At 37.0% G+C, this 25,704-nt stretch overlaps 1 protein-coding gene across 1 annotated transcript in view; it reads left to right on the top strand.

The window, feature by feature from the left end:
- The window catches only part of LOC144964079 (adhesion G-protein coupled receptor V1-like), a 156,088-nt gene extending 130,420 nt beyond the window's left edge, over positions 1-25,668 (top strand). The window contains exons 79-97 of the mRNA XM_078898019.1: positions 1,766-1,922; positions 2,554-2,716; positions 3,053-3,166; positions 3,743-3,924; positions 4,698-4,880; positions 5,904-6,065; positions 7,676-7,763; positions 8,403-8,552; positions 9,910-10,103; positions 10,625-10,765; positions 11,109-11,261; positions 11,705-11,851; positions 12,348-12,493; positions 12,935-13,139; positions 23,659-23,762; positions 24,157-24,273; positions 24,488-24,598; positions 25,156-25,326; positions 25,608-25,668. Of these exons, the coding sequence (XP_078754145.1) occupies positions 1,766-1,922; positions 2,554-2,716; positions 3,053-3,166; positions 3,743-3,924; positions 4,698-4,880; positions 5,904-6,065; positions 7,676-7,763; positions 8,403-8,552; positions 9,910-10,103; positions 10,625-10,765; positions 11,109-11,261; positions 11,705-11,851; positions 12,348-12,493; positions 12,935-13,139; positions 23,659-23,762; positions 24,157-24,273; positions 24,488-24,598; positions 25,156-25,326; positions 25,608-25,668 (2,749 nt within the window). The remainder of the gene's footprint in view (positions 1-1,765; positions 1,923-2,553; positions 2,717-3,052; positions 3,167-3,742; positions 3,925-4,697; positions 4,881-5,903; positions 6,066-7,675; positions 7,764-8,402; positions 8,553-9,909; positions 10,104-10,624; positions 10,766-11,108; positions 11,262-11,704; positions 11,852-12,347; positions 12,494-12,934; positions 13,140-23,658; positions 23,763-24,156; positions 24,274-24,487; positions 24,599-25,155; positions 25,327-25,607) is intronic.
- Positions 25,669-25,704: the final 36 nt, after the last annotated feature.

Here is a 25,704-nt window from a genome sequence, read left to right as displayed (position 1 = left end):
TTGTTTTTTTGTTTTGTTTTTTTTTTGTTTGTTTGTTTGTTTGCTTACCAGAGGATTGTTTTGTTGTTGTTGTTTTTTTGTTTGCTATTTGTTTTTATTTTTATTTTTAAAGATTAGCTATTTTATTTTAAATGAAAGTCTTCTGTCATAGTCGACGATTGGTTTGATTGTGATTGCATGTTCTTTCAGTCTTAGTGATTATTAAATATTTGAAGATGAATTAAATATTTTAAATCAAACCATTACCTAAAAGTTTTGTTTAACACGAATGTTTTCAACATGTAAAATAACGTAGAAAATCTGTATCAGTTGAACTGCACATATATTTTCGAGATTTTTTCATAACACATTTAAATGTTTGACATTAGAAATATATTTTATTACATTTGATTTGGTACGAGGTATGTTTCAGAATTAAGTTTCCCTGTCGCGCTGTAGTCACATAATATTATGAATAACATTGTATTTGGTATAAAATGAAACTTTATTCAATTTTCTATTCAACATAAGAAACGATAAGTTCCACACACACTTCTACATTCTGTGTATCCATTGGTCAAAGATGGTGACCAATGGCTGTTTGTCTAAGGCATGATTGCATTCCCTATCCTTTCTTCAATCTGCCCTCGAAATTCCTTTCTTAGAAATGAATTTGCCACGAAGCATTACTTTCAACATTAGAAGTAGCTGGAAGTCCTACGTAACTCTGACTTGAACGAACAATTGTTTTTGCTCTTTTGACAACAAATGAGGCACCCACTCTGCAAACACCTTTTTCTTGCCAAGTTAATTGGTCAATATTCTGTAAAAGGTCTAATGGGCACGCCAACAAGTTCACTTATCTCCCTACACGTTCTTCTTGAATCTTCTTCCACAACAGCTCTCGTTCTCACAACAGAATCGCCACAAGTGACAACAAGAGGTCTCCCAGTGTGTTCCTCATTCAACTTCCCTGATTCACCTTCTAACAATTTGAATTGAAGGAGCATTGTGCTCCAAAACTTAACAAAGGTCTCTGTGTATTTCAACAGCAGATTTAATGAGAAGAGTTGAAAATTTGATGACAATCCGAACATCGCAGCGTGATAATGTTGCATCAATGTTTTGCTCTGCCATTTTCCTTTGATTACACTTGGACAAGGAGCTAAAGTACAACAAACTTGCCATGACATGACAACCAATATATTTGAAATTTCGCATCAAGATTTCTTGATCTTAGATATAACGCCATATTGTCTCAAATTTTGGTAGTTTTACACACATATCCTCTCCATTCCCCCCCCCCCTCTCTCTCTCTCTCTCTCTCTCTCTCTCTCTCTCTCTCTCTCTCTCTCATTCTTTCTCTCTCTCCTCTCCATCCCTCTCTCCCCCCCCCTTTTATTTTTTTATTTATTTATTTTTTATTTTTTTTTCCGCCTTCCTTATCTCGCCCTCTTCTTGCATCCACACTCGACGCCCTTTCCTCACAAATTAACATTGTTTCCACATTTGACGAAATGTGATATTTTGTAAATTTACATATTTGTGTTTGTGTATTTTGTCTCTTGACGAAGGCCAAGGGCCGAAACGTTGTTTGTTTTGTGTTGTTCCCTTGTATATGAGTCACATCTACTCACTTTATTTTTCTCTCTAGTTTTAGGTTGCTTATTAGCGAAATTATAGAAGAGGGAAACTTAATTCTGAAACACACTTCATTAGTATTGTATCAAAGACTTTATTTTGTTTACATACCACACCTTTTAAACTCTTTTCTTCTCATTGCCAGATATAATGATTTCCCTCATGGAGAGTTTGGCGTTTTGGAAGAATTCCAGTCAGTCAGTGTTGATCAGTCGGATCTTTCACGACATGTCAATCTCAATTTTACACGATTTCAAGGAGCTTTTGGCTCAGTTATGTTGACATTCACAATCAAATATGATGTAAGTTTTTGATTAAATGAGTGTTTGATTCAGTGAATCTATAGGCGTGTCATTACTTAAGAATAATTGTGAATTATTTTCTCAATGCTTTTTATTAGTATTAATTTTTAAATGTCATTCTGCGGGTTTTGTCCAAGGATCCGATTGTTGGTAACCAAAAAGGAAAACAAAAACAAACAATAAATTAAAATAGATAAAAACAAGAGAGAAAAAAAGAAACTGGAAGAAATTAATGTGCTGATTAAATGTTCAATTATGTAAAGAAAGTTTTATACCAATCATAAAATGGAATAAAAGCTTGAATTTAATTCACAAAGAGGAATGATGTGGAGGTTTCGGGTTTCCCCTTTGTCAATAAAACACTATGAAGGGAAACTTAAGACACATTGATATCAACAAAATCTTAAAGTTTGATACGTTTCCTGATAAGGCACTCAGAAGAAAAAAAAAGTTGATTGGATTTTTTTTGTTTGTTGTTTTTTTTTTTTAAGACATTACATACGTAAGCTTCACTAATGGGAGCACTCTTGTGGAAGGGGAAAAAAAATATAATTCTTTCTTTTTTCCTCATGTCTCATAAATGAATATATTACTTATAATAAATCAGTATATTATAATGATTACATTTCAGTCCGATACAAACACTGCCACATTGGAATCCAACTCTGGCACAGTGACATTCAACAGCAATGATAAGAATGTTCTGACAAGAATTGCGATAGTTGGTACAAACTTTATCTCTATGGATTCTACCTTTACTGTAACCATCACCGAAGTTCAATATTTGGGACAAGGTACCTACCAATGACGATAATGACGTTTTAGTAACACACAATCATCATATTTTCAAATAATATGTATTTTAGTTGGTGTCATTTACATAAGTATGTAAAAACCTGATTTGTGAATCACTGCTTTTTTTTTTTTTAAATTTTATATGTATCACAATGAACATGTTCTCCATTATCGTATTGATAATGACATGCTTCTTGCAGTTTTTTGTCAAGATGATATTTGTAAATTGCCAATCATGTGATTTATAAGAGTGCTTGCTTTAAGAATATTTAAATGGATAAGATTTTGAATTATACAATATACATCCTAATTTACTTATATCCAATTATCACTAGTGACCCAGCCTCCAGAAGTGAGAAGTGAATATGCTAGTGCCAAAATCATAATACAATCACATGCAGCCAATAGCTACATAAGTTTCTCCACTGACTTAGCAACTGTTGACGAAGGTAAGCTTTACAGTGATATTTGAAATCAAAATAAACTGCCATTTAATTATGGTTAGAGCTGTATTTCTAATAGCCCATATTGGGTGTTATACGCATTTGGACCTTCTCTTTGATATCATTATGATCTGTAGTTAAGGTAATATTACTTATTGATTTATTTTTGGATTTTTTTTTTATTTTTGGTGTTTATGTTTTGTTTTGTTTTTTTGGTTGGGGTTGTTTTTTTTTTTGTTTTTTTTTTGTTTTGTTTTTTGTCGTTTTTTGTTTTTTGTTTGTTTTTTTATCAATTTGTTTTAATGCAACCTTTGTCGATCAAAGATATTTAGAAGTAAGACCAATAGATAAGTTGCTATTGTATCCTGATTTTCCGCATTGTTTCTTGTGGGTTTTGTTTGTATTTGGGTTATTTTTAAAATTTTTTTTTTTTTTATTGATATTTTTTAAAATATGCACTATTTCTCTTTTCTTGACTTTTTATTTGTCAACAAATGCCATCGGTTTCATTTTTTTACCTATTTTAGAGTTAGAGACTGGATTTGTAATCAATCAAAATTTGTTGCTGTTCATATTTCTCAGAATCCAACATTGTGACAGTGATGCTAAAACGAGTTGGAAGTTATGGTGCTGTCAGTGTCGCCTGGACTAGTGGCCACTCTGTGGATGATTTACCCAATGGGTTTAGGAATGGAGAAATGATTCCAGTCACTGGCTCTGTCAATATGGCTCATGGTCAGATTGAAGAGGTCATAACAGTGAAGGTGTGGTCACTTATTATTGCAATATTCGATTTGCATGAGTATCAGAATTCAAAGCCCCATTACATATTGGATAATATATGAAATTTTTCTATTACAAATAAATATTTTGAGTGTAGAATATTTGAAATTATAAATCATCTGACAGTCTTCTCATTATATTATATTATATATTGAGCTTTTTTATATAGCGCAATATACACTAAATGTTCTCAAAGCGCTTTACAAGGGGTCCCTGGTCAACAGCAACATTTAACATGTAGGACGGGACACAACGCCTGTTAGGCGATATTACAAAGACAACGCTGTTAACGGCCAGGTACTCATTTTACACCTGAGTACGGTGAGAGAAAGTGAGTAAAGAGCCTTTTCCAAGGACTCAACTAAGCGCCGAGCACGAGGCTCGAACCCAGGACCTTCCAATCCGAAAGCGAGTGTCATACCACTAGACCACATAGCCGCACATATTATAATATTGTATCTGAGCATTAGACTTTTTCTTTGCAAAATCAATTTCAGTTTGTATAACAATGTTTATAGATTTCTTAGAATTATTTAAGCAAGGAGGATAAACTTATCATCCATATGTTTTACGAGTGCAAAAACTCAATCATGTTCAAACTCAGCATATTTGTTAACTTATGAATCGTGGAGATATTTTAGTTTCCACCGAGTATGTGTCTTGTGAATAAGAACTCCAAAATTAAAAATTAATAATGATAACTCTGTTAAGATATTTTTTTTATTCTCACGCCTTGTGATTGATCTTTTCTCAGGTTGTTCCTAAAGTTAGTCAGCCCGAATCCTTTGTCCTCCGTTTGTATCAAGCGCCCCAATCATTTGTAAATGGGGGTGCCAGGTTAGCAATGACCAATCTTGTGGTTAGATTTGACCCTTATGGCATGGTTAGATTTGCTGATGACTCTCTCGCACCCACTGTATCTGAATTAGACGGGAAGGTAATCATTTTGTTGAATAAATTATGACAAATTGAATTAGTGTTTGACAATAATAATAATAATAATAATAATAATAATAATAATAATAATAATAATAATAATAATATAATAATAATAATAATAATAATAATAATAATAATAATAATAATAATAATGTACTTTATTCATCCAAAAGGAAATTTTTGTACAGACGTATAAAATGCCGACAATGATACATACATAAACATAATATATGTAAATATAATGTGGTAAAGTAAAATTTGGTAATAGGTATATATAGTATAATAATATTGTAGGCTGTAAGAATAATTACATAGTGTAAATTAAGGGACATACAGATTATAAAAGTGTAAAGATATAAATATCTAGAAAAGGTACATTGATGTCAACATATAAGAAAAAAAAAAATACATAGTATTATGTATTTAGTAATGTAAGATAAATTCCAGATAGTAGGTCATCATAATAATTCAAGATAGAATAGAAATGGATTGCATCTAGGATGTTTAAACGTATAGGAGCCAAAATTATAGAATGACAACAATTGTTTGATAATTATTGTCTATATACACTTATGGAAATTGAGCCATAGTGATAATATGATTCGCCATGGTTATTTTGTCTTGACTTTTGAAATCAAAAAGTCATTGATAAAAGATAAACAATATGTGTCAAAATTAATACTTACTTACTTACTTATCCAAACCAGCGACCACCTGAGCTCTATCCCTGACGTAGAAGTTAGACGTCTTTTGTAGTTGTTCTATAAAGTGTGTTACTGATGCTTGGATTTGGTGGGAGGAATGTCAAAATGAATAAAAGTATTCATAATGTCACCAATTAAAGACAACACCAATTATAAAACTAGAATATCGAAACCAACTACAACTATGTAATTTCTCTTTCAACAGTTCTGTCTGTTAAATTAAAATTTCATTTGATAAATTAATGAGCTTTTCTTTTAGTTTTATTTGTTTCTCATGCAAAATTTGAGATTTTCAATTTCTCCTTACTCCATTTAAGCTTTCACTAGACATTTGGCGCTTGTATGGATCCCAAGGCAAAATAGCCATCTACTACAGCACACAGTCCGACGTTGCAAACAAGCAGGAGGACTTTGAAGCTATCACTAACAAAGCTGTCGTCCTGGAGAATGGGGAAACAAAGGGAACAATTGAAATAGAGGTCATTTTATTTTCAAATTTGTTATCAATAGTTTAAATGAATAAATATTTAGACCAAAACAAAGGGAACAATTGAAATAGAGGTCATTTTATTTTCAAATTTGTTATCAATAGTTTAAATAATTTAATAATATATCTTTATTGTCCCCAAAATAGTGGCAATTTGTCATTTGGTTACACATTTATAACAATACAATATTGACATAGACACACTCACACAAGATGCACACTAGTAACATAGTAGTTATCGTAAAAAAAAAAAAAATTTAAAAAAAAAACGGCATCAACAGCAACATCATCATCATCATCATCATCATCATCATCATCATCATCATCATCATCACAACAACCTTCCTAATATTTTCGTTACAATCCTCCACTTCCACCATTCCCCTATAACACCATTCACCATCTTCATCATACTCCATATTATATTATTATTCTTCCTGTAACAAGCTATGAGAGGGAAAACCTGTGGTCCTCCTCACTCTCTCTCTCTCTCTCTCTCTCTCTCTCTCTCTCTCTCTCTCTCTCTCTCTCTCTCTCTCTTCTCTCTCTCTCTCTCTCTTTCTCTCTCTCTCTCTCTCTCTCTCTCATTTCTCTTCCTCTCTCCTTCCCCTCTCTCTCTCTCCCTATCTATCTATCTCTCTCTCTCTCTCTCTCTCTCTCTCTCTCTCTCTCTCTCTCTCTCTCTCTCTCTCTCTCTCTCTGTGTTCTTTCACGCCTATGTCAGAAATAGTAATATCTTCATATTATATACATAACAATAAATTAATATTTAGACCAAAACAAAGGGAACAATTGAAATAGAGGTCATTTTATTTTCAAATTCGTTATCAATAGTTTAGATAAATAAATATTTAGACCATATTGCTCTCTTGGAAATGATGGAACCAGGAATTAGACATATGAATAATGAACTACAAATTTGCTCCTTGCTTGATGATATGATATGATATAAGTCCAGATTTATGTAGGCTTTTATAGCCTTTTATCTGCTCTTGTGCAGTCGTGAACGTATTTGATTCACGTCTCTCAAAACTGAGCATGCCTGCGGGTGGTTAGATGGGAGCATCACCCTTGAATCATATACCTATGATGTTCGCATGGGTGTACGATCCGATAGTGATGTCGTTTCTTCTTCTCTTTACTAGCCTATCCTGCTTCTTTGGTTTGTGATTGTATTTTTGACAGGGGATATTTTTTTTTCTGTAAATCTTCTGCCTGTTTGTTCTTGGTTATTTATAATTTAGCTTATGATATCTTTAGGTTATGATTTTGATTTACATTTGTACTATTTTTGTTAGATTGCTTGTTTTTTTGTTTCAGCGGTCTCTCATATAACCTCAATTGTGTTGGAAGAGACCTAAAGCAACAAACAAAAACAAAAAAAAAACAAAAAAAAAACTGAGCATGCCACATAGTGGAAGGAGGTGTCTGAATTTAACTCCACAAACAGTATTTTTCTGTTTCACAATGAGTGTCGAGATGGCACTTGAATGCCTGCAATGAAGGGGCGCCGACAACTGTTGCAGGCAAGCGGTTGCATTTGTCGACTACCCGAACAAATGTTTTCAAATCTTCATTTGTCTTTTATTACTCCACAAACAGATCATGCAAGATAAGATTCCAGAACAAAATGAGAAGTTTTATGTCAGTCTTCTTACTGTGGAGAGATTTCCAACCCCATTGGAACCTGGTGAGTGGAAATAACAATGCCATTTGTTTTACATGTTTGTGTTTTGTGTTTGTGAGTATGTGTATGTGTGTTTGTGTGTGTGTGTATTTATATGCATTGTATGTATATGTGTGTTTGGGTGTGTAGATTGTTATTATTACTTGTAATTAAAAAAAATAAATAAATAAATTGAGCTTATATATAGCTCAATATCCACTAAATGTTCTCAAAGCGCTTTACAAAGGATCCCTGGTCAACAGCAACATTTAACATGTAGGACGGGACATGACGCCTGTTAGGCGGTATTACAATTTTTCGGACAAAGACAACCCTGTTAACGGCCAGGTACTCATTTTACACCTGAGTACAGTGAGAGAATGTGAGTAAAGAGTCTTTTCCAAGGACTCAACTATGCGCCGAGTGAGGCTCGAACCCAGGACCTTCCGATCCAAAAGCGAGTGTCATACCACTAGACCACATAGCCGCACAAAACGTAGTTAAAATTTGGTAATTTTGAATCATTCCAAGCATGTTGTTTTAACGTTAATACTCAACTTCATGCTTAGCTGGCCCTTAAGTTAATTTTTTGCCTTGTTTATGTTAAAAACACAAGCAGTTGTAATTATTCCCTTAAAAAATTTTTTTTATATATTTTTTTAGTGACTACTCCCAGAATTTCAAAGTTTAACTTCAAAAGTCATGTGACTATTCGAGAGAGTGACGATGTCTACGGGGTATTTTCTTTGACACCAACGCTTACTGATGTCAAAGAATTATTTACAACTCAAACTCTTACAATTATGCGTAGTGGTAAGTAGGCTATTTAATGCATGAAATCCAAATAGAAATGTGGTTTTGTGTCACCTCATTTTGTCAATCATGACGTTCCTGCTAAATGAAGAGGGCAGACTCGAAGTAAATTACTGTTATTAGAGAGTTATTATCATTTAGCCCAACATGTTTGATATGTCATTTAAGTGATGTTTATTATGAAATAAAAGTAAAATTTGGTAAATTTGTATTTAATGCTGCTGAAATTTATAGAAACAAATTACTGTGAAATGGGATAATTTTGCCTTTGTTTTTGTGAATTTGGACCATTATGAATAATCTCAGTTATGTTGCATTTTCCCAGACCTGGCTTTTTTCAAATGGAATGATTGCCACAAAACTAAATATACAGTCCACTTCAGATAATCGCAACACCTTGGGATCAGCAAAAATGTTGAGATTAACCGAAGTTGAGTTTCCTGTCCACTATTGCAAAACTGTACTCATATATGGCAAACTCAAACCAGTTGTTGTAAACATTGTTCTTTGTCCACTACAGACTGAGCAATTTGAGTGAAATAAAAACCATATGGCAGCTCTGTATAGATTTTGATAAGCAAAAGCAGCTATGATGCAAGCTGACATCTTATTCAGATTGGATTCTCTCACTCTTTTGTTCTCAACATTTGTAAGAGATTAGCCGTGATGAGAGACTAAGCTCTCACCAAACCCATTGGTCACAATGCATTGTTGTCAATCCCATAACAAAGAATATCGCTCAGTCTCTTTACAACTGTCATCGTCTACCTGATGTCTCGACTACACCCAGCCCCCTCACCTCCTATCCAATGGTTACAGATGACATCACAAACCCATACCGCAAAGCCCCGTCCTCTTTTGTCTCGAATAGAGTGGTGACACACAACTGTAGCATAAAGCCCCCTCTCTCTTGATCTTCAACTTCAACCTGTCATGATTTCATCCAGGATGAAATTTAGTCAAAATATTTTTTTGGGTTGATTTCTTGAATCTGCCACTTTTTTGAGGTTGAAAATTTGTTGCGATGAACCAAATTTTGTTGCAATTAACCAGTGACTTTTATATAGAATTAATTCTGTTTCTTGGGAAATGTCGCGATTAACCAAAGGTTGTGATTAACCGAGTTGCGATTATCTGGAGTGTACTTTGATTGGTCTAAAAGTAAAGAGGCAAAGTTTCCCCTTAAGGAGACGTTACCCCAGTTGATGGTACATAATATTATGTACTTTGAATAAACATTGCATGTGAATTAATCATAAAGTAAAATATGTTGATAATGTTATGAAATGAAATGTCTTTAGATTACACGGTACAAAGCATCTTAGTTTGTTACTGCAATATTTATCATTTGCAACAGGTGGCCTGTTTGGAACTGTAAGTATTTCTGTACGAACTGTTGGTGGAGGAGAAGAGTGGACAAACCAGATAGTACCTCGTCCAGAGAGTGAAATGAACAACACGATTGCAGATGTGCTTGGTAAACGAGATCCGAAGATGATAGCCACTATGGGAGAGGACTACACCGTCTTGTCCACTGTGGTTGAGTTTAAGGTTATTATTTATTACTTTTTGTGTTCCTAATTTCTTTTGTGTTTGATGTCTAGAACCGTTGATTTTGATTTCAAACAATGATTTTTTTTTCTACTCTGTATAGTGATGACACTTTCTTGTCTTAAACTACATAATTTCCAACACTTGTCTCAATTCAGTTCGGTTTTTTACAGAATGTGCCTCTTCACTCTCAGATCACAGAAATATAGTAAGTTCATTGGGTGTTGTTGTTTTTTTTTACCCAATGAAATTATGGAATATCTTTGCGTATATTGCACCCATTGCACTCTATTTTGTTGCAAAATTTCTGATTGTGCAGTAAATATGGAGCATATAATTTGTCTTCCAGCATCATTTTTTTTTTTATTTAAAAGCTTTTAAAAATAAATATATAAGATAATTTTGATACTGATTGGTGAGATTGAAATAAAATAAAAACAAAATAAATAATTTTCTTTAACATCGCTTTTATTGAGACTAATATGACACAATATCCATTGCAATTTATTTATTTTTTGCAGGAGTCAGAATCTAAAAAAGAGGTGGCTTTGCAAATTCTACAGGATGATATTCCTGAAGGTTCTGAAACAATTCTTGTTTATTTAACGCGCCCAGAGGGTGGAGCAAGAATCGCTGAAGGCATTTCAGATGCTGGTAAAAAGGTATGTATTTCCTTTCAAGTTTTATGGTGTGGATAGAGAAAAGATCATTTTTCATTTACCTAAAAATTAAAATTTGTCTTCTTAACTCACTCAACCCTAATACCGACTATATCCGTAGTTTACACGGGGTTACTTTTACCCCATGCCTATTTATTACATTTTTCTGGGACAAATTATAGGTGTAGTATCAAAACTAATGTCTTTAGTTTTTACATGTTTATGATAGTTGAATAAAACTATCTATCCTACATGCTCATTTTTAATACATTTTTTCCAATTTTAATAAGTAGCAAAAAATCTCTAGGATTGAATGAGTTAATCTGGCTTGTTTGATCTCTTTCAGGGATTTGCTGTCATCACCATTGAATCTAATGACAACAGTAATGGTATTATAGGATTTACCCAGAACTCACGCAGTGTTCAGATACATGAAGATGAAACACCAACTTTTAATCTTCAGCTTTTACGTGTCAATGCCTTCATTGGAGATGTTAAGGTTTGTTATGGTTTGGATGTATTCAAGTAAAACCATTTCAAGGGGCTCCGTTCTCCAATTAATAAGCAAGTAATCTCTCTCTCTCTCTCTTCTCTCTCTCTCTCTCTCTCTCTCTCTCTCTCTCTCTCTCTCTCCTCTCTCTCTCCTTCTCTTCTTCTCTCTCTCTCTCTCTTTCTCTCTCTCTCTCTTCTCTCTCTCTCTCTCTCTCTCTCTCTCTCTCTCTCTCTCTCTCTCTCTCTCTCTCTCTCTCTTCTCTCTCTCTCCTTCTCTCTTCTCTCTCTTCTCTCTCTCTCTCTCTCTCTCTCTCTCTCTCTCTCTCTCTCTCTCTCCTCCCCTCCCTCCTCCCTCCCCTCCTTATATCAGCATAACGAGAATGATTTATATGACATTTTAAAATTAATGTTTTAGCATTTTTCAAGCATTACATGCCTTTATTACTTCAGGTTACGTGGATGGCTAAATTGAATGCTACCAGTAGTGAAATGGCTGATGAAGAGCTGCGTTCTCAACTAGTGGCGATTAAAGGGGAAACATATTGCAATGCTGGTCAAAGCATTTGTGATTTGACTATTGAGTTAATACCTGATGAGGTTAGTAAAATAAAAAGCATGCAAGGAACTATAATTTTCAGTATTTAAAGACTAGTTTTGTTTCTATATCAAAGGTGAACATTTAAGTTTTAAATATTGACACACGCAAGAAGCATAGAATAGATAATAATAATGTACTTTATTCATCCAAAAGGAAATTTTTGTACGGACGTATAAAATGCCGACAATGATACATACATAAACATAATATACGTAAATATAATGTGGTAAAGTAAAATTTGGTAATCGGTATATATAGTGTAATAATATTGTAGGCTGTAATAATAATTACATAGTGTAAATTAAGGGACATACAGATTATAAAATTGTAAAGATATAAATATCTAGAAGAGATTCTTCATTCAGAACTGTATACTCGTGCAAGCCTCAGATAAAGAATGGCTCGTTTAATAGAATTGAATTCTAAACATGTAAACATGTAACTTAAAGATCAGAATTATTCTCTTAAAATATTATCCTTTTCTTTGCTTTGTAGAAACCAGAGTTGGGTTTTACATTCATTGTGCTTTTGACCGGTGCTGAAACTGATGCTCAGATTAATGAACAAACCAAAATTTCAACTGTGCAGGTTCTACCCAGTGATGATGAACGAGGATTGATACAATTCTCTCAAAATTCGAGGTAATGATTTTTCTCATTCATATCCTGAATAGTTTATTTTTCCAGATTTTTACATAATATTTTTAATTGATTTAGTAATTGAATTTTTGTCATTTCTTAACCCCAACTTTACCACCCATAGGAAAATCGTCACATTCGTTACGATGCAGCCAAAATTTTTCTCATTCTAATTTTTTTTGTACAACATAATATTTGAACAAAAATGTTTGCTATAGTTAAAGTATATTAATACTGTGTTGAAGAGCTCGTTTAGCAGGAAAAAAAATATGCATAGCAAGAACTAACAGCTTTTGTGTTTGAGTGAAATAAATCTATTTTTATATAGGTTGGATGTGACGTTTTAGTGAAAATCTTGAAAATGGCCGGTAAGGAGAGGGTTAAACAAGTGTAAATTTTGTCTTTTTGAGTTAACTCATACCTTTACTTTAATATTCACACCAGATTTAAAATAGTTGGTGAAAAGGAAGAAAGTGTACGTCTGTCAGTATCTCGAGTTAAAGGTACAGGATATGATGTAACTGTAGTCTACAACACACATCAAATGAAAAATGTTATCACTGAATCAGGAATCAAGATTTACCTCGCGCTAGCATCAGAAGACTTCCGGACTGCATCAGGCACACTACGATTTCTTACAGACTCTACAGTAAGGAATGCTTTCATATTGATATTTAGGTCAAATTCGCAGACCATTATACTTTATTCATTATTTTATTGAGAAAAATAGATATCCTTGTAAAGAACGCATTGTAAGGAAATGATTGTAGGCTTAGTTATTTATTGGCACAGACGATGCTTTGCATTATGCATTGCTGCCTTTACAGCATATTGCAAATCTCATAATGTAAAGGCTCTGTTTAATGTATAATTATCTCATATTTAAATAAGTCAAGGGATTATGAGCTAGCCTCATAAAATCGCTTTCTGCTTACTGTTTAGCAGGCCTGGAACCAGCATAGCATCATTAAAAAGTATTAGTTTGTTTTTTATGTTGTTGTTTTATATATTTTGAAAATATTTTGGCATTGTTTTGACCTAATGTTAACTCAAGTCTTGTTAATTGTGACCTTCCGCCTCGAAACGGTATTAAGTCGGATTTTTCAATTTTGGGTTTTTGGTACCCAATCATAGCTTATTTTATGCTTTAAAATTTGATACCAAATTTATAAAATTCTGATTATTCATTGCCGAGATATGACCGTTTGAAGTAGCGATAGTGTGAAAACCAAGTTTTGAGAAAATCGACTTTGAAGTGAGGCATCGTTTTCACGCACAGTCAAATCAATGGGCAAAGATAACTCCTTAGATACGGGCATCGAAAATTTGACGAGAATAGTGAAATTTAGCATGAGCTTAGATTATACATTTAATAATGAACATACAAATTTTTGAAACAATCCAATTATCACTTTTGTAGTTATTCATTATTATGCAAGATGTTCTTAAAACAAATAAAACACTGAAAAAAAAAATGCCGACAATTGTTCACTTTTTCAAGAATTTTTTTATATTTAAATAAAGAATCAATGAAATAAGAATTATTAATGTGAAATTTTTGTCTTATTCAATAGAGAAAATAAGATTTCAAATACCCAAAGTTAAAGACGTGCTTATAATTTGAAAGTACAGTTTTGAAACTACGTGAAGCCGGGTGGGCAGGGAAAGAATTATCAAGAAGAGGATTAGAGAGGAAGAGATAGAATGAGAGAGTAAAATAAAATACACACACACACGCACGCACGCACACACACACAAACACACACATGTGAGAGAAAGAGAGAGAGAGAGAAAAAAAAGAGAGAGAGAGAGAGAGAGAGAGAGAGAAAGAAAGAAAGAAAGAGAGAGAGAGAGAGAGAGAGATAGATAGAGAAAAAGAGGAGCGAGGGGGGAGGGGAGAGAGACTGCTTGTGCATTAAGAGGACGCGAGGGAAATAGAATAAAGATTGAAACCTGTATAAGTGTATGTGTATTTGTGTGTGTGTGTGTGTGTGTGTGTGTGTGTGTGTGTGTGTGTTTGTATGTGTGAAAGAAACAAAAGGGAGACGGAGAGAGTGAGGTAGACATGAAGAAAGGGATGGAGGCGGAGCAAAGAATTGTAGGGATAGTTTAAAGAAAGCATTTTGTTACAAAGTAAGTCATAGTCAATCAACTGGAAACATATTGACCAATGAGATTGCAATTAAAGAAATGGGCTGGTCAAATCAATCATTGCATTGTTTCCATTTTGAGTCAGATGACAGCTTGAGGAGGAGGGGTGGGGCTTATTGTGTAGTGACTTACATGAAAACATGTTATTGAATCTCTCAAGTTTTCCTTAGCGTTCCACCACATTTGTAGTAACTACCGTGATTGCCAGAACTCGGTATTCTGGCTGTAGGACTCCATGGCTAGGATGGGTCCAGATGGCCGGTGAATCACGGAATTACTGAGTTAAAACTAGATATTAAATAGATAATGTTAAAGTATAAAAATATAGCTTACCCTGAATCTAGCTAGTCGTAATGGTAGATAGGTATGGTCGCAACAGATATGGTATGGTAGATAGTTTAGTGTAGAGCTTGAAGTGTGCAGTAGGTAGTCTGTAGGTAAGTGTGTAGGTAAGTCTGTAGGTAAGTGTGTCGGTAAGTGTGTCTAAATCGAGAGGTCCACTTGGCTTTATATGAGCCGGGTCAGCTCGGGACGAGGCAGAGCGGAAGTAGGAATGACCATTGCCAAGGTCACTAGCCGTACGATTGTTTACGGCTAGAGATCCCTACACTGCTCCCCCCTCAAAAAGGGCAGGGTGGCTGGATGTGGGGTACTCACCTGCACCTTTCTGGAGCTCTCGGTATTACAGTGAACTAAAGGAGAGGAGCCCTTATCTAGGGCGTAGCAACAAAAAAAGGGGGGTAAAAAAAAATGAAGGCCCTTTCCTAGGGCCGAACAAAACATAAAGAAGGCCCTTACTTAGGGCTGAAATAAAAGGAAAGCCCTTTCCTGGGGCAGGGGCAAAAATAACTATTTGCACGGTTGCTCGCCCTAGCATCTAGCTGTCTAAGACAGAGCTGTGGAGGGACAGCTCCATCGAGGGCTTTCTCTCCTTCATTCTTTTATTCTCCTCCCGGAGACGGGTGACCTCAGCCGCCTCGGTCCGGAGGGAGGCCAGCTCCTGCCTGGCCCTCTTAAGCTGATTCCGTAGGCTGCGGAAGTCCCCCCGGCGGCGGCGAGATCTGTCTCGGCGGTCGGCTTGCTCTTGGTCCTCCCTCCTATGCCTGCTGGGAGGCCGATCGCGGCTCTGTCGGGCCGGGTACTAGTTCTGTGGGCCCGACGGGGCGAGCGGGACCGTCTCCTACGGTCACGGGGCCTCCGTTCCTGGTTAGAGTTAGAGGCGACGGCGGAGGTTCGGGATCTATTCCCAAGTCTCGAGGTGATTGGAGGAGTCCTCGAGCGTCTAGTGGAATTTCTCCAGGGCTGCCTGCGATTCCGAATCGCGTGCTCCGTCCGGGTTACGCCCCGGAGGAGAGCGCCTGCCGGCCGCTCTCGGCATCTCTTCTCGGAACCGCAGGAAATCCCGGAAGAGGGTCACATCCCGTGAGAAAGAGGTCATCTGCGGAGATTAAAGAAAAAGATCAGTGAGAACAGGATGGGCAAATGAAAGTGTTCAGTTGCCTCGCTTGGTTCCTCGTCAGGTTGACACACCTGCCGTGGAACCAGTCGAAACACCTGTCACACGCAACCATGAGGTCTCCATCGTCCGGCTTTCCACAAGTACAGTTCGTAATTTCCTGGCCAGACTCGATGGCCTCCCTTTCCTTTCAGATCCAGGCTGGGATAGTCCGGTCCCAACATGGCTTAAGGTGGTCATGGTTGACTGTCTTAATCTCCGAGTTCCTGAATTTGACAATGTATGTGGTGGGGGTCAGGACCGTGGAGATGATGGCTGGTCCAGTCCATACAGGTTTCAGCTTGCTGGACTTTCCTTTCACATTCGATTTAACCAGGTAATAAACCGCCTGTTCCCTCTTGAAGGAATGGACGTGGGCTTTGATGTCGTAGTCCCTCTTTGTCCTCTTGAGCTCAGTTCGGAGGGTGGTTCTCGCAGTCTCGTGGGCTATCTCTAACCCCTGCTGTAGAGAGTTGACATAATCTTCAGGAGACTGTGGGTTTGTACGTTTCCCTGGTATAACCAATTCCACTGGTGTGCTCAATTCCTTCCTAACATCAATTTGTTAAAGGCGTAGGTATGACAAGGAGGTTTCGTGGGCCTTCGTCTCTTCTGTATAAGGCTCCATCGATCAGGAAGAACAGGTTGCGGTGCACCCAGTAGAACTTTTCTTCCTGGCCGGGCAACATCAAGTCCGACATTTCTGGGTCTGCTCCTAATTTCAACCATAATAGCAGGTGGGTCATGTGATGATCATCCGACTGCAGCTTCCTGACATCCTCCATGTCAATGTCGTCAAGGCCAACTTGTGTCGAGTCGTCTTGTCTTACGACTTGTATTTTGTGTCCACCCTCATTGTAATATTCAACCCATTGACAATTGTGTCAGGGGACCTGAGGGGGACAGCACAGCTCACTCCTGACGTCATCCGGGTAGAGTAGTTCGATCCTCTGATCTGTCGCACTTTGCGTCCACCCTCGTTTATGATATTCGACCCAGTGACAATTGTGTCAGGGGACCCGAGGGGGATAGTGCAGTTCCTTCCTGACGTCATTCGGGCAGTGTCGTCCAATCTTCTGAGCTGTGTCCTACATTCGCCCTCGTTTATAATATCCAACCCAGTGACAATTGTGTCAGGGGACCCGAGGGGACGACGTTGTCTACTTCTGATTCAAAGGTTCCCCATCTCTCCTGTGTTCGGGTGCAATATGCGCATCCGCCACAAGGCAATTCTGATAACGCCTTGTGAGGACGGTAGTGTTGGCAAGTGTCCGTCGTGGGAGGTCGAGATAAGGCATCAGCATTCATGTGCAGTGAACCAGAGCGGTGAACTATCCTCATGTTGTATTGACTGAGTTCTTCGATCCATCGGGCCAGTTGGCCCTCAATCCTCTTGAAGTTCATGAGCCAAGTAAGGCAGCGATGATCCGTTCATACAGTGAATTCGCTGCCTAAGAGGTAGTGACGGAAGTGATTGGTAAAGCGCACAATTGCAAGTAGCTCCTTCCTGGTAGTGCAATCGCGCCGCTGAAGGGGTGTCAGGGTGAAGCTCCCATATGCAATCACCTTCTCTTCCTCTTCTTGGATCTGAATCAACTCGGCTCCGATGGCGCAATCTGAAGCATCAGTATCGAGGATGAAGTGGCCTGTCGTAGTGGGAATGGCCAAGACCGTGGGGAAGTAAGGCGTAGCTTGATCTCCTCAAAGGCTGCCTGCTGCTCATCACCCCAGATGAAAATTTTCTTTCTCAGAAGTCGAGCGAGGGGTTCTGATATTCCGGCAAAATCCTTTACGAAGAAGCGGTGGTAATTAGCTAAGCCCAAAAACTTCTCCATTCCCTTAATGACGTAGGTGCTGGCCGATTCCGTACAGTGGCAATTGATTCCTCTGTCATAGACAACTGGTTTCTTCCTACCTTCCTACCAAGAAGTTTAGTTTCTTTCCTGAAGAGCTCACATTTCCTGGGTTTGAGCTTCAGCCGGAAGGCACGAAGTCTGGTGAACACTTCCCTCAAGTTGTTGAAGTGGTCCTGGAAGGACTTCCCCAGTACACAGATGTCGTCCAAGTAGGCCAAGACAGAGTTCCAGTGTAAGTCCTTCAAGACGAGGTCCATTACTCTGCTGTAGGTGCTATAGAATTGCAGAGTCCAAATGGCAGCTTGTTGAATTCAAATAGGCCCCTCCTCGTCCTGAATGCAGTCTAGATGGTGGGCTTCTTTACATTTCTGCACTCTGGTGGTGGGTTCGAATCCCCACTGTCTCCTAGTGCCAAGGCTTCCTTATTTCTTATATCAGCAGTGGTCGTCGGTATCGAAAGGGTCCTTGGGTTCTGGAGCATCAGTGAAGGTATCTTCCATTTTGGGCACCATGAGTGTAAATTAATAATTATTGGCTTCCTGAGGCTGCATAAACTTAATGATGTTCTTGGAACTACAGAAGTCTTTCTTGGTCATCTATACTCTCCTGATAGGGCAGGACGAACTGTCTGGCAGTCTGCCCAGAGACAATAATCCATGGGCTGCTCAAAAGAGCAGTAGTCCATTAGAATTTATTCACCATGATGATATTCACTGGCACGATTATCCTAATCTTCTGAGAATAGACTATGGGAAACAGTGTCAGTAACAAAGAAGCAAATTATAGTGTAACCTCAAGGAACTATTACGCCATGCAAGCAATCAATGCAAGCTAAAAGCACAAAACAAAATCGAGCGGGCTTAAAGCCAAGTAATAAAACTAGCACAAGCATGAAGCCAAAACAATATAATTAGGCCAAGCTCATGCCAAAGCAAGCAAATGTAAAAATATAATATATGAAGCATTTGTATATAATAGAGTAAAGATCACAGAGTAATCTAATGATAACAACAATCTACACATCTTCACAACAAAGCAATTGCTCCAGGTCGCAGTCATGGCCATGTCGTGCACCAACACTTCACTGACCCATGGTGCGCGACCTGAGCATGAACATCACAATATGTATCATGTGATTCACTGAGAATTAGGTCCTCCAACTCGAACCTTGGTCGCAACAGATAATGCACCAACATCTCTCTGCGCTGGCCACCAAGCTCGAGTGACCATCAAACTCAGTGAATCCAAACTATCATCAGATGGTTGCTTCCGAGTGGTCATCTCCACAGCTGCAGCCATGGTCAGGACATGCTCCGACATGTCACTGCACCATGCTGCCCAATCACAGTGGCCACTCGAAAGCAAACCTAGGGAACTAACACTATCTATTGGCTGGTCTGTCACTCGAGGCCACAGCATGGTCAGGTCATGCTACAACATCTCGCTGCACCATGCTCTCTGACCTGAGTGACCTCCAACCAATAAAACCACAAGCAATGATCAATAATAACATGGGGTTGTTTATTGTAGGATAGTCGCTCCCTAGGCCGCAGCCATGGTCGGATCATGCTCCGACATCTCACCGCACCATGCTGCCCGGCCCGAACGACCATCAAACAACAAATCAAAATGAAGAAAATTAATGCACAAGTAATTATGTATGGTCTATTGAAAGATCGGCCACTCCTCAAGGCCGCAGCCATGGTCGGATCATGCTCCAACATCTCACCGCACCATGCTGCCTGGCCCGAGTGACCATCAAACAATAAATCAAAATTTAAATGCTTAAAGAACTATTAAATCAAAATCCATGACAAGCAACATACAAATAATCATGTGTAGTCTATTGAAAGATAGGCCACTCCTCAAGGCCGCAGCCATGGTCGGATCATGCTCCAACATCTCACCGCACCATGCTGCCTGGCCCGAGTAGCCATCAAACAATAAATCAGAATTATACAAATACTAAATAAAAAATTAGGTATGGTCTATTGAAAGATAGGCCACTCCTCAAGGCCGCAGCCATGGTCGGATCATGCTCCAACATCTCACCGCACCATGCTGCCTGGCCCGAGTGACCATCAAACAATAAATCAAAATTGTACAAATACTAAATAAAAACAACTAGGTATGGTCTATTGAAAGATAGGCCACTCCTCAAGGCCACAGCCATGGTCGGATCATGCTCCAACATCTCACCGCACCATGCTGCCTGGCCCGAGTGACCATCAAACAATAAATCAAAATTTTACAAATACTAAATCAAAAATTAGGTATGGTCTATTGAAAGATAAGCCACTCCTCAAGGCCGCAGCCATGGTCGGATTATGCTCCAACATCTCACCGCACCATGCTGCCTGGCCCGAGTAGCCATCAAACAATAAATCAAAATTATACAAATACTAAATAAAAAATTAGGTATGGTCTATTGAAAGATAGGCCACTCCTCAAGGCCGCAGCCATGGTCGGATCATGCTCCAACATCTCACCGCACCATGCTGCCTGGCCCGAGTAGCCATCAAACAATAAATCAAAATTATACAAATACTAAATAAAAAATTAGGTATGGTCTATTGAAAGATAGACCACTCCCCAAGGCCGCAGCCATGGTCGGGTCATGCTCCAACACCTCCCCGCACCATGCTGCCGGGCCCGAGTGATCATCAAACAACAAATCAAGAAAAAAAAAAAACAGACTTAAAAAATAATAAAAATGAACAACACAAATCACCAAGGGATCCTCTCAGGAGAGGAAGGTGTGTGAAAGAAAAATAATAACTGATGATATATTATAATAAAATCAATAGAAAGAGTAACCACAATCACAATGTAGCACTGGACAAACAAAATCAAGTCAAGGACAGATCAGATCACAAGAACTCAACTAATCACAGGTCATAAGCAGTAAACAAAGTCAAGTCAAGGACAAAGCAAATTACAAGAATACAACTATCACAGTCATAGGCAATAAACAAAGTCAAGTGCAGGACAAAGCAAATCACAGGAATTCACAATAAATTACCAAAGATATAAACTAATCACCAATCACAGCTATAGGCAACAACAAAACAACAAAAATATTTCCAGTAAAAAGAATAACAAAGAAATCAAATGTAAAAAAATTTTTTTTTTTAAATCATGAAACATGACACCGTCCACAAGGTCACCAGACAGGTGTGACCTTGGAGTCAAGGACAAGGACGACCTTGACACGATCAAACAAAATTCACGAACTGAAATTACCTACAACTGAAAGAAAAGGGAAGGGGGCGTGGTCATACATATCACAGAATTCATTCAAGATTGAATATAAGAATCATAATAGAAAATTCCTGATGAAAAATAACGAAGTATTCACACGGTAAAAATCAACGAAATTCGAACTCCCGTTCAACGAAATACGACGGTAGGAATTAATAAAATGGATAATGTAAAAAGTAGAAAAAAGTTTTCGCTCGTGACGCCATTGTAGTAACTACCGTGATTGCCAGAACTCGGTATTCTGGCTGTAGGACTCCATGGCTAGGATGGGTCCAGATGGCCGGTGAATCACGGAATTACTGAGTTAAAACTAGATATTAAATAGATAATGTTAAAGTATAAAAATATAGCTTACCCTGAATCTAGCTAGTCGTAATGGTAGATAGGTATGGTCGCAACAGATATGGTATGGTAGATAGTTTAGTGTAGAGCTTGAAGTGTGCAGTAGGTAGTCTGTAGGTAAGTGTGTAGGTAAGTCTGTAGGTAAGTGTGTCGGTAAGTGTGTCTAAATCGAGAGGTCCACTTGGCTTTATATGAGCCGGGTCAGCTCGGGACGAGGCAGAGCGGAAGTAGGAATGACCATTGCCAAGGTCACTAGCCGTACGATTGTTTACGGCTAGAGATCCCTACACATTGTTCATGGTCTAAAAAGACCCCCCCCCCCCCCCCCCCTCTTTCTTTCAGTATACAAAGAGAGCACGACAAAACGAACATCCATCTCTCTCTCTCTCTCTCTCTCTCTCTCTCTCTCTCTCTCTCTCTCTCTCTCTCTCTCTCTCTCTCTCTCTCTCTCTCTCTCTCTCTCTCTCTCTTTTTTTTTCTCTCTCTCTGTTTGTCTCTCTCCCCTCTTCGTCTATCTATCTATCTATCTATATATATATCTATCTATCTATCTATCTATCTATCTATCTACCTATCTATTTATCAATTAATAGGTTTGTCTTTCTGACTGTTTATCTATCCATTTCATTTTTTAGTTACACGTATATCCACCGGGAGTTCATTAATTGTTGAAGGCTCTATTTATTATTCTGCTTTTGTACTTAAAACTAAATGTTTATCCTACAACAATCTCTGTAACTGTAAGTGTAAGTGTACTGTTGTCCTATTAAGTCTTAGAGTGTCCTATAATTTCATGAATAAAAAAAAAAAGAGGGACAAAAGAGGACCCTCACCTCGATCACCAATGCAGCTATACAAAGAAGTAAAAGCACGTGGTGTGTATCAAAATGCACAAACACACACATATGTAACACACGCATGCTGACGTCATGAAGCATCGCCCGAGCATTATGGCCTACAGCCACAGCGCATGTGATGAGAGTTGACCAATCAGAATCATTCATTTGTAAGGTTGTCAGGGAAAAACCTAGACTTGTTTACAGTTTTTAAAGTTCATTATTGGTTGAACCATGACATTATGGAAACAGTCATGCTTTCTCTGAGATAGATAAAAACACGCCCTTTGCTGTGATATCTTACACGGTATTGGTGGAGAAAAAGACTCGGTATTACTAAGCTTTGGAAAGGGTGGCTCTCTGAGAGAAAGTCAACTCTCGTTTTGAATGTGTCACTGATAGTTGCATTTTTAAACTTGAAATTTATATAACTTATCGTCAATATTTATGTTGAATTATTATGTTTTCATGTAGAAAAATTATTGTAGTTTATGAAACAACCAAAAACTGAAATTTGATCATTTTGACCATTTCCACTTTAAAACCGGTTTTCTTCGTTTTCCAAATCCCGACTTAATACCGCTTCGAGGCGGAGGGTCACAATTTTCTTGGTTTAGCAGTTATATGAAATATATGTTATTCACTTTTTTAAAGTTTGGGTTGGCAATCATTAAGCACTTATGCTATACAAAGTGTCCGGACATCTGGGTCATGATGCGTTTTTCATTATAGGTGAATCGTAACAAAACATTGAATGGAGCTTCCACTGACAAAAGAGAAGGGCTTGTATACTTTTGTCAATATGGCCTTTGCCACAAGGCTTTGACTTAATAAATAACAATCTACTTTGATGTTTGATTAACATCTAACTCCATGAGTTGATGTATATATTTAAAATTTGATTTTATTTCATTACAAATACAGAATTTAAGCAGAAATATTGTGCAATAAAACAATGGTTACTATACAGTAAAGCTTCAGTCTTTTAAGATGCCTTTCAGTGAAGAAACGGATATACAACAATCGATTACCTAAAAATATTTTGAAATTGGCTTGCACTAAAATTGTAACAAGTTTCGTAAAAGATAGCAGTTACATTTTTATTTATCTATTGATTTTTATTTCATGTAAATTATTAATCTGATTTGTTAATTGGTTTTTGTTTTGTTTTTTGTTGCGGGAGAAAATAAGCGGTTATCTTGTTTTGTTCTCTTTCAAATCTGACAGGATCCACAATTTATTGATCTTCTACTAACGCCAGACAAAGCAAGTGATGAACCCTTACCGAAACAGTTTGAGGTGAGGCTATCCTCTGCATCAAACGGAGCTAGGTAAGTAGATTGACTTTCATGCATATATTTGAATGGATTTTCTTTCTTTGTGGTTTGGGGAAGGTACACCATAGGAGCTGGGAGGATTCTTTACACATTTTTGTTGTTGTCTCAGCTATCCACTTTTCCTTTCCTTTATTATATCTTCCATACTTTGTTTTGGGATGAGATAACAGTTTTCTTCAACTAAGAGTATGGTCGTCACAGCTGACATACGCCTATTGATTTTCCACTAAATTTGAAGTCATTTCATATAATCCTCATATTTTTTTAATGATGCTTTGAGCACTTATTAAATGATTGAAATCTTAAGTTTTATCTTTTGTTTCATTTAAACAGTTACTCTGCAATTGCATTCAATTAAGATACTATCCTTTATTTACCCTCCGAACAGATTTAATCCTGCTGCAGATACTGCTATTGTACGAATTGTTAAAGACTCGGATGTGGACATTTCGAAGCTTATTAATACACAAGGAGAGGATATCTATCCAGATGATAACAAAGTCTTGTGAGTGTGTTTTCTGTCAGTTCTGTAAATCAATCTAAACATTCTTGAATACTGTTAAACAATTAAGTGGCAAATGATGCTGTGCATTTTTTACTCCAAAATGCATATAATTTTTTTAAGCAATTATTTTTTCAATTGAAAGCAAATATTTAGTCGATCGCATTCCTTTTATTGTATTTCATTGCTATTTAATTGATACTTTCTTCATTTTCAGAGATCTAGTGAACAAATTGGATAATATAGTTCAAGGAGGTCTGTCTGATTACGAGCTCAACTTGACAGAGGATGTACTGAGTAAAATCAACCAAGAAGGAAATAAAAGAAAGTAAGAATCAGTTCATGATGTTTCATACCTTAAAATTACATTTGAAGTTGGATTACATTGGAATCTCCCATTCCAATGTTACTTAGTTGCATGTAATTTAGATTTGATGTAAATACTCTTCAATAGACTGATTGATGGGTAAGAAAACATCTCGTAACTGTCCTATTTAGACACCTTGAATATGGAATAAACTATGTCCCAAAGTCAAAATTATTGTGATGAACTTTTTGTTTTAAATGTTTATGATTTACGATTTGATTGGTGACTAACACATGAAATGGTGAAATTGTATTTAAGATATATTTGAATATGATGCTCTCAAGGGTTTTGGATTTGAAAAAGGTGCAGCAACGTGGATTTCCATTGCGATATTCTTAACATTGATTTCATTCCTATTAAAAGTTGGATAAATACAAATTTGATAAAAATCTAAGGATAAAGTGATAACAAGAGGAAAAAGCACATTTATTTACATTGTGTATTTCAACATTTTGCCATGCTCAATGCTTTCTTTATTCGTCCAGCAAGCCATAAATGTTCCTTTATTCTTGTTACAGATTATCTAAAGAACTTCTTGACGGAACACGAAACTTGTACTGTAAACTTTTGAATAGTAAATCAGACTCTCGGAAAGGAAGAACCAGCCTTGCTGATAAATTAGAAGATTTTGCTTATGTTATGTTAAAGGATACGTCTTGCCTTTTAACTTTGAGTGGTGATGAAGATTTGTAAGCAACCTTCACAATTATTTTTTATTTTTATTTGTTTTAAATGTTTGCATTACTTTAAAATTATGCTTTTTTTTTTTTTTGGATAGTGAGAAAAAAAAAGTTTTAAATGTTTTGGACTTGAGAATGCTAAGCAGGAAACTGTTACGATTGAGTCAGATTTGAACTCCAAAAGTAAATTAGCTAATTTAGTTCTACCATCTTCACAGCAAATGGTTTAATACTTAAATATGACTGTTTCATTAAATCCTTAATGATAACGTTTTAACTGCATTCCTTAGATGTTCTACATTAGATTCTCGCTTATACATGCAATTGTTGAATTCATATCAGATCCATTAGCATCTATTTTACTTTCAGACTGACCACAGAATGTTC

This window comes from Berghia stephanieae, chromosome 2, assembly GCF_034508935.2.
Source record: "Berghia stephanieae isolate SIO BIC M18660-M18661 chromosome 2, UCSD_Bste_1.3, whole genome shotgun sequence".
Lineage (NCBI taxonomy): Eukaryota > Metazoa > Mollusca > Gastropoda > Nudibranchia > Aeolidiidae > Berghia > Berghia stephanieae.
The sequence above is the reverse complement of the archived record's forward strand: the minus strand, read 5'-3'. Positions and strand labels throughout refer to the sequence as shown.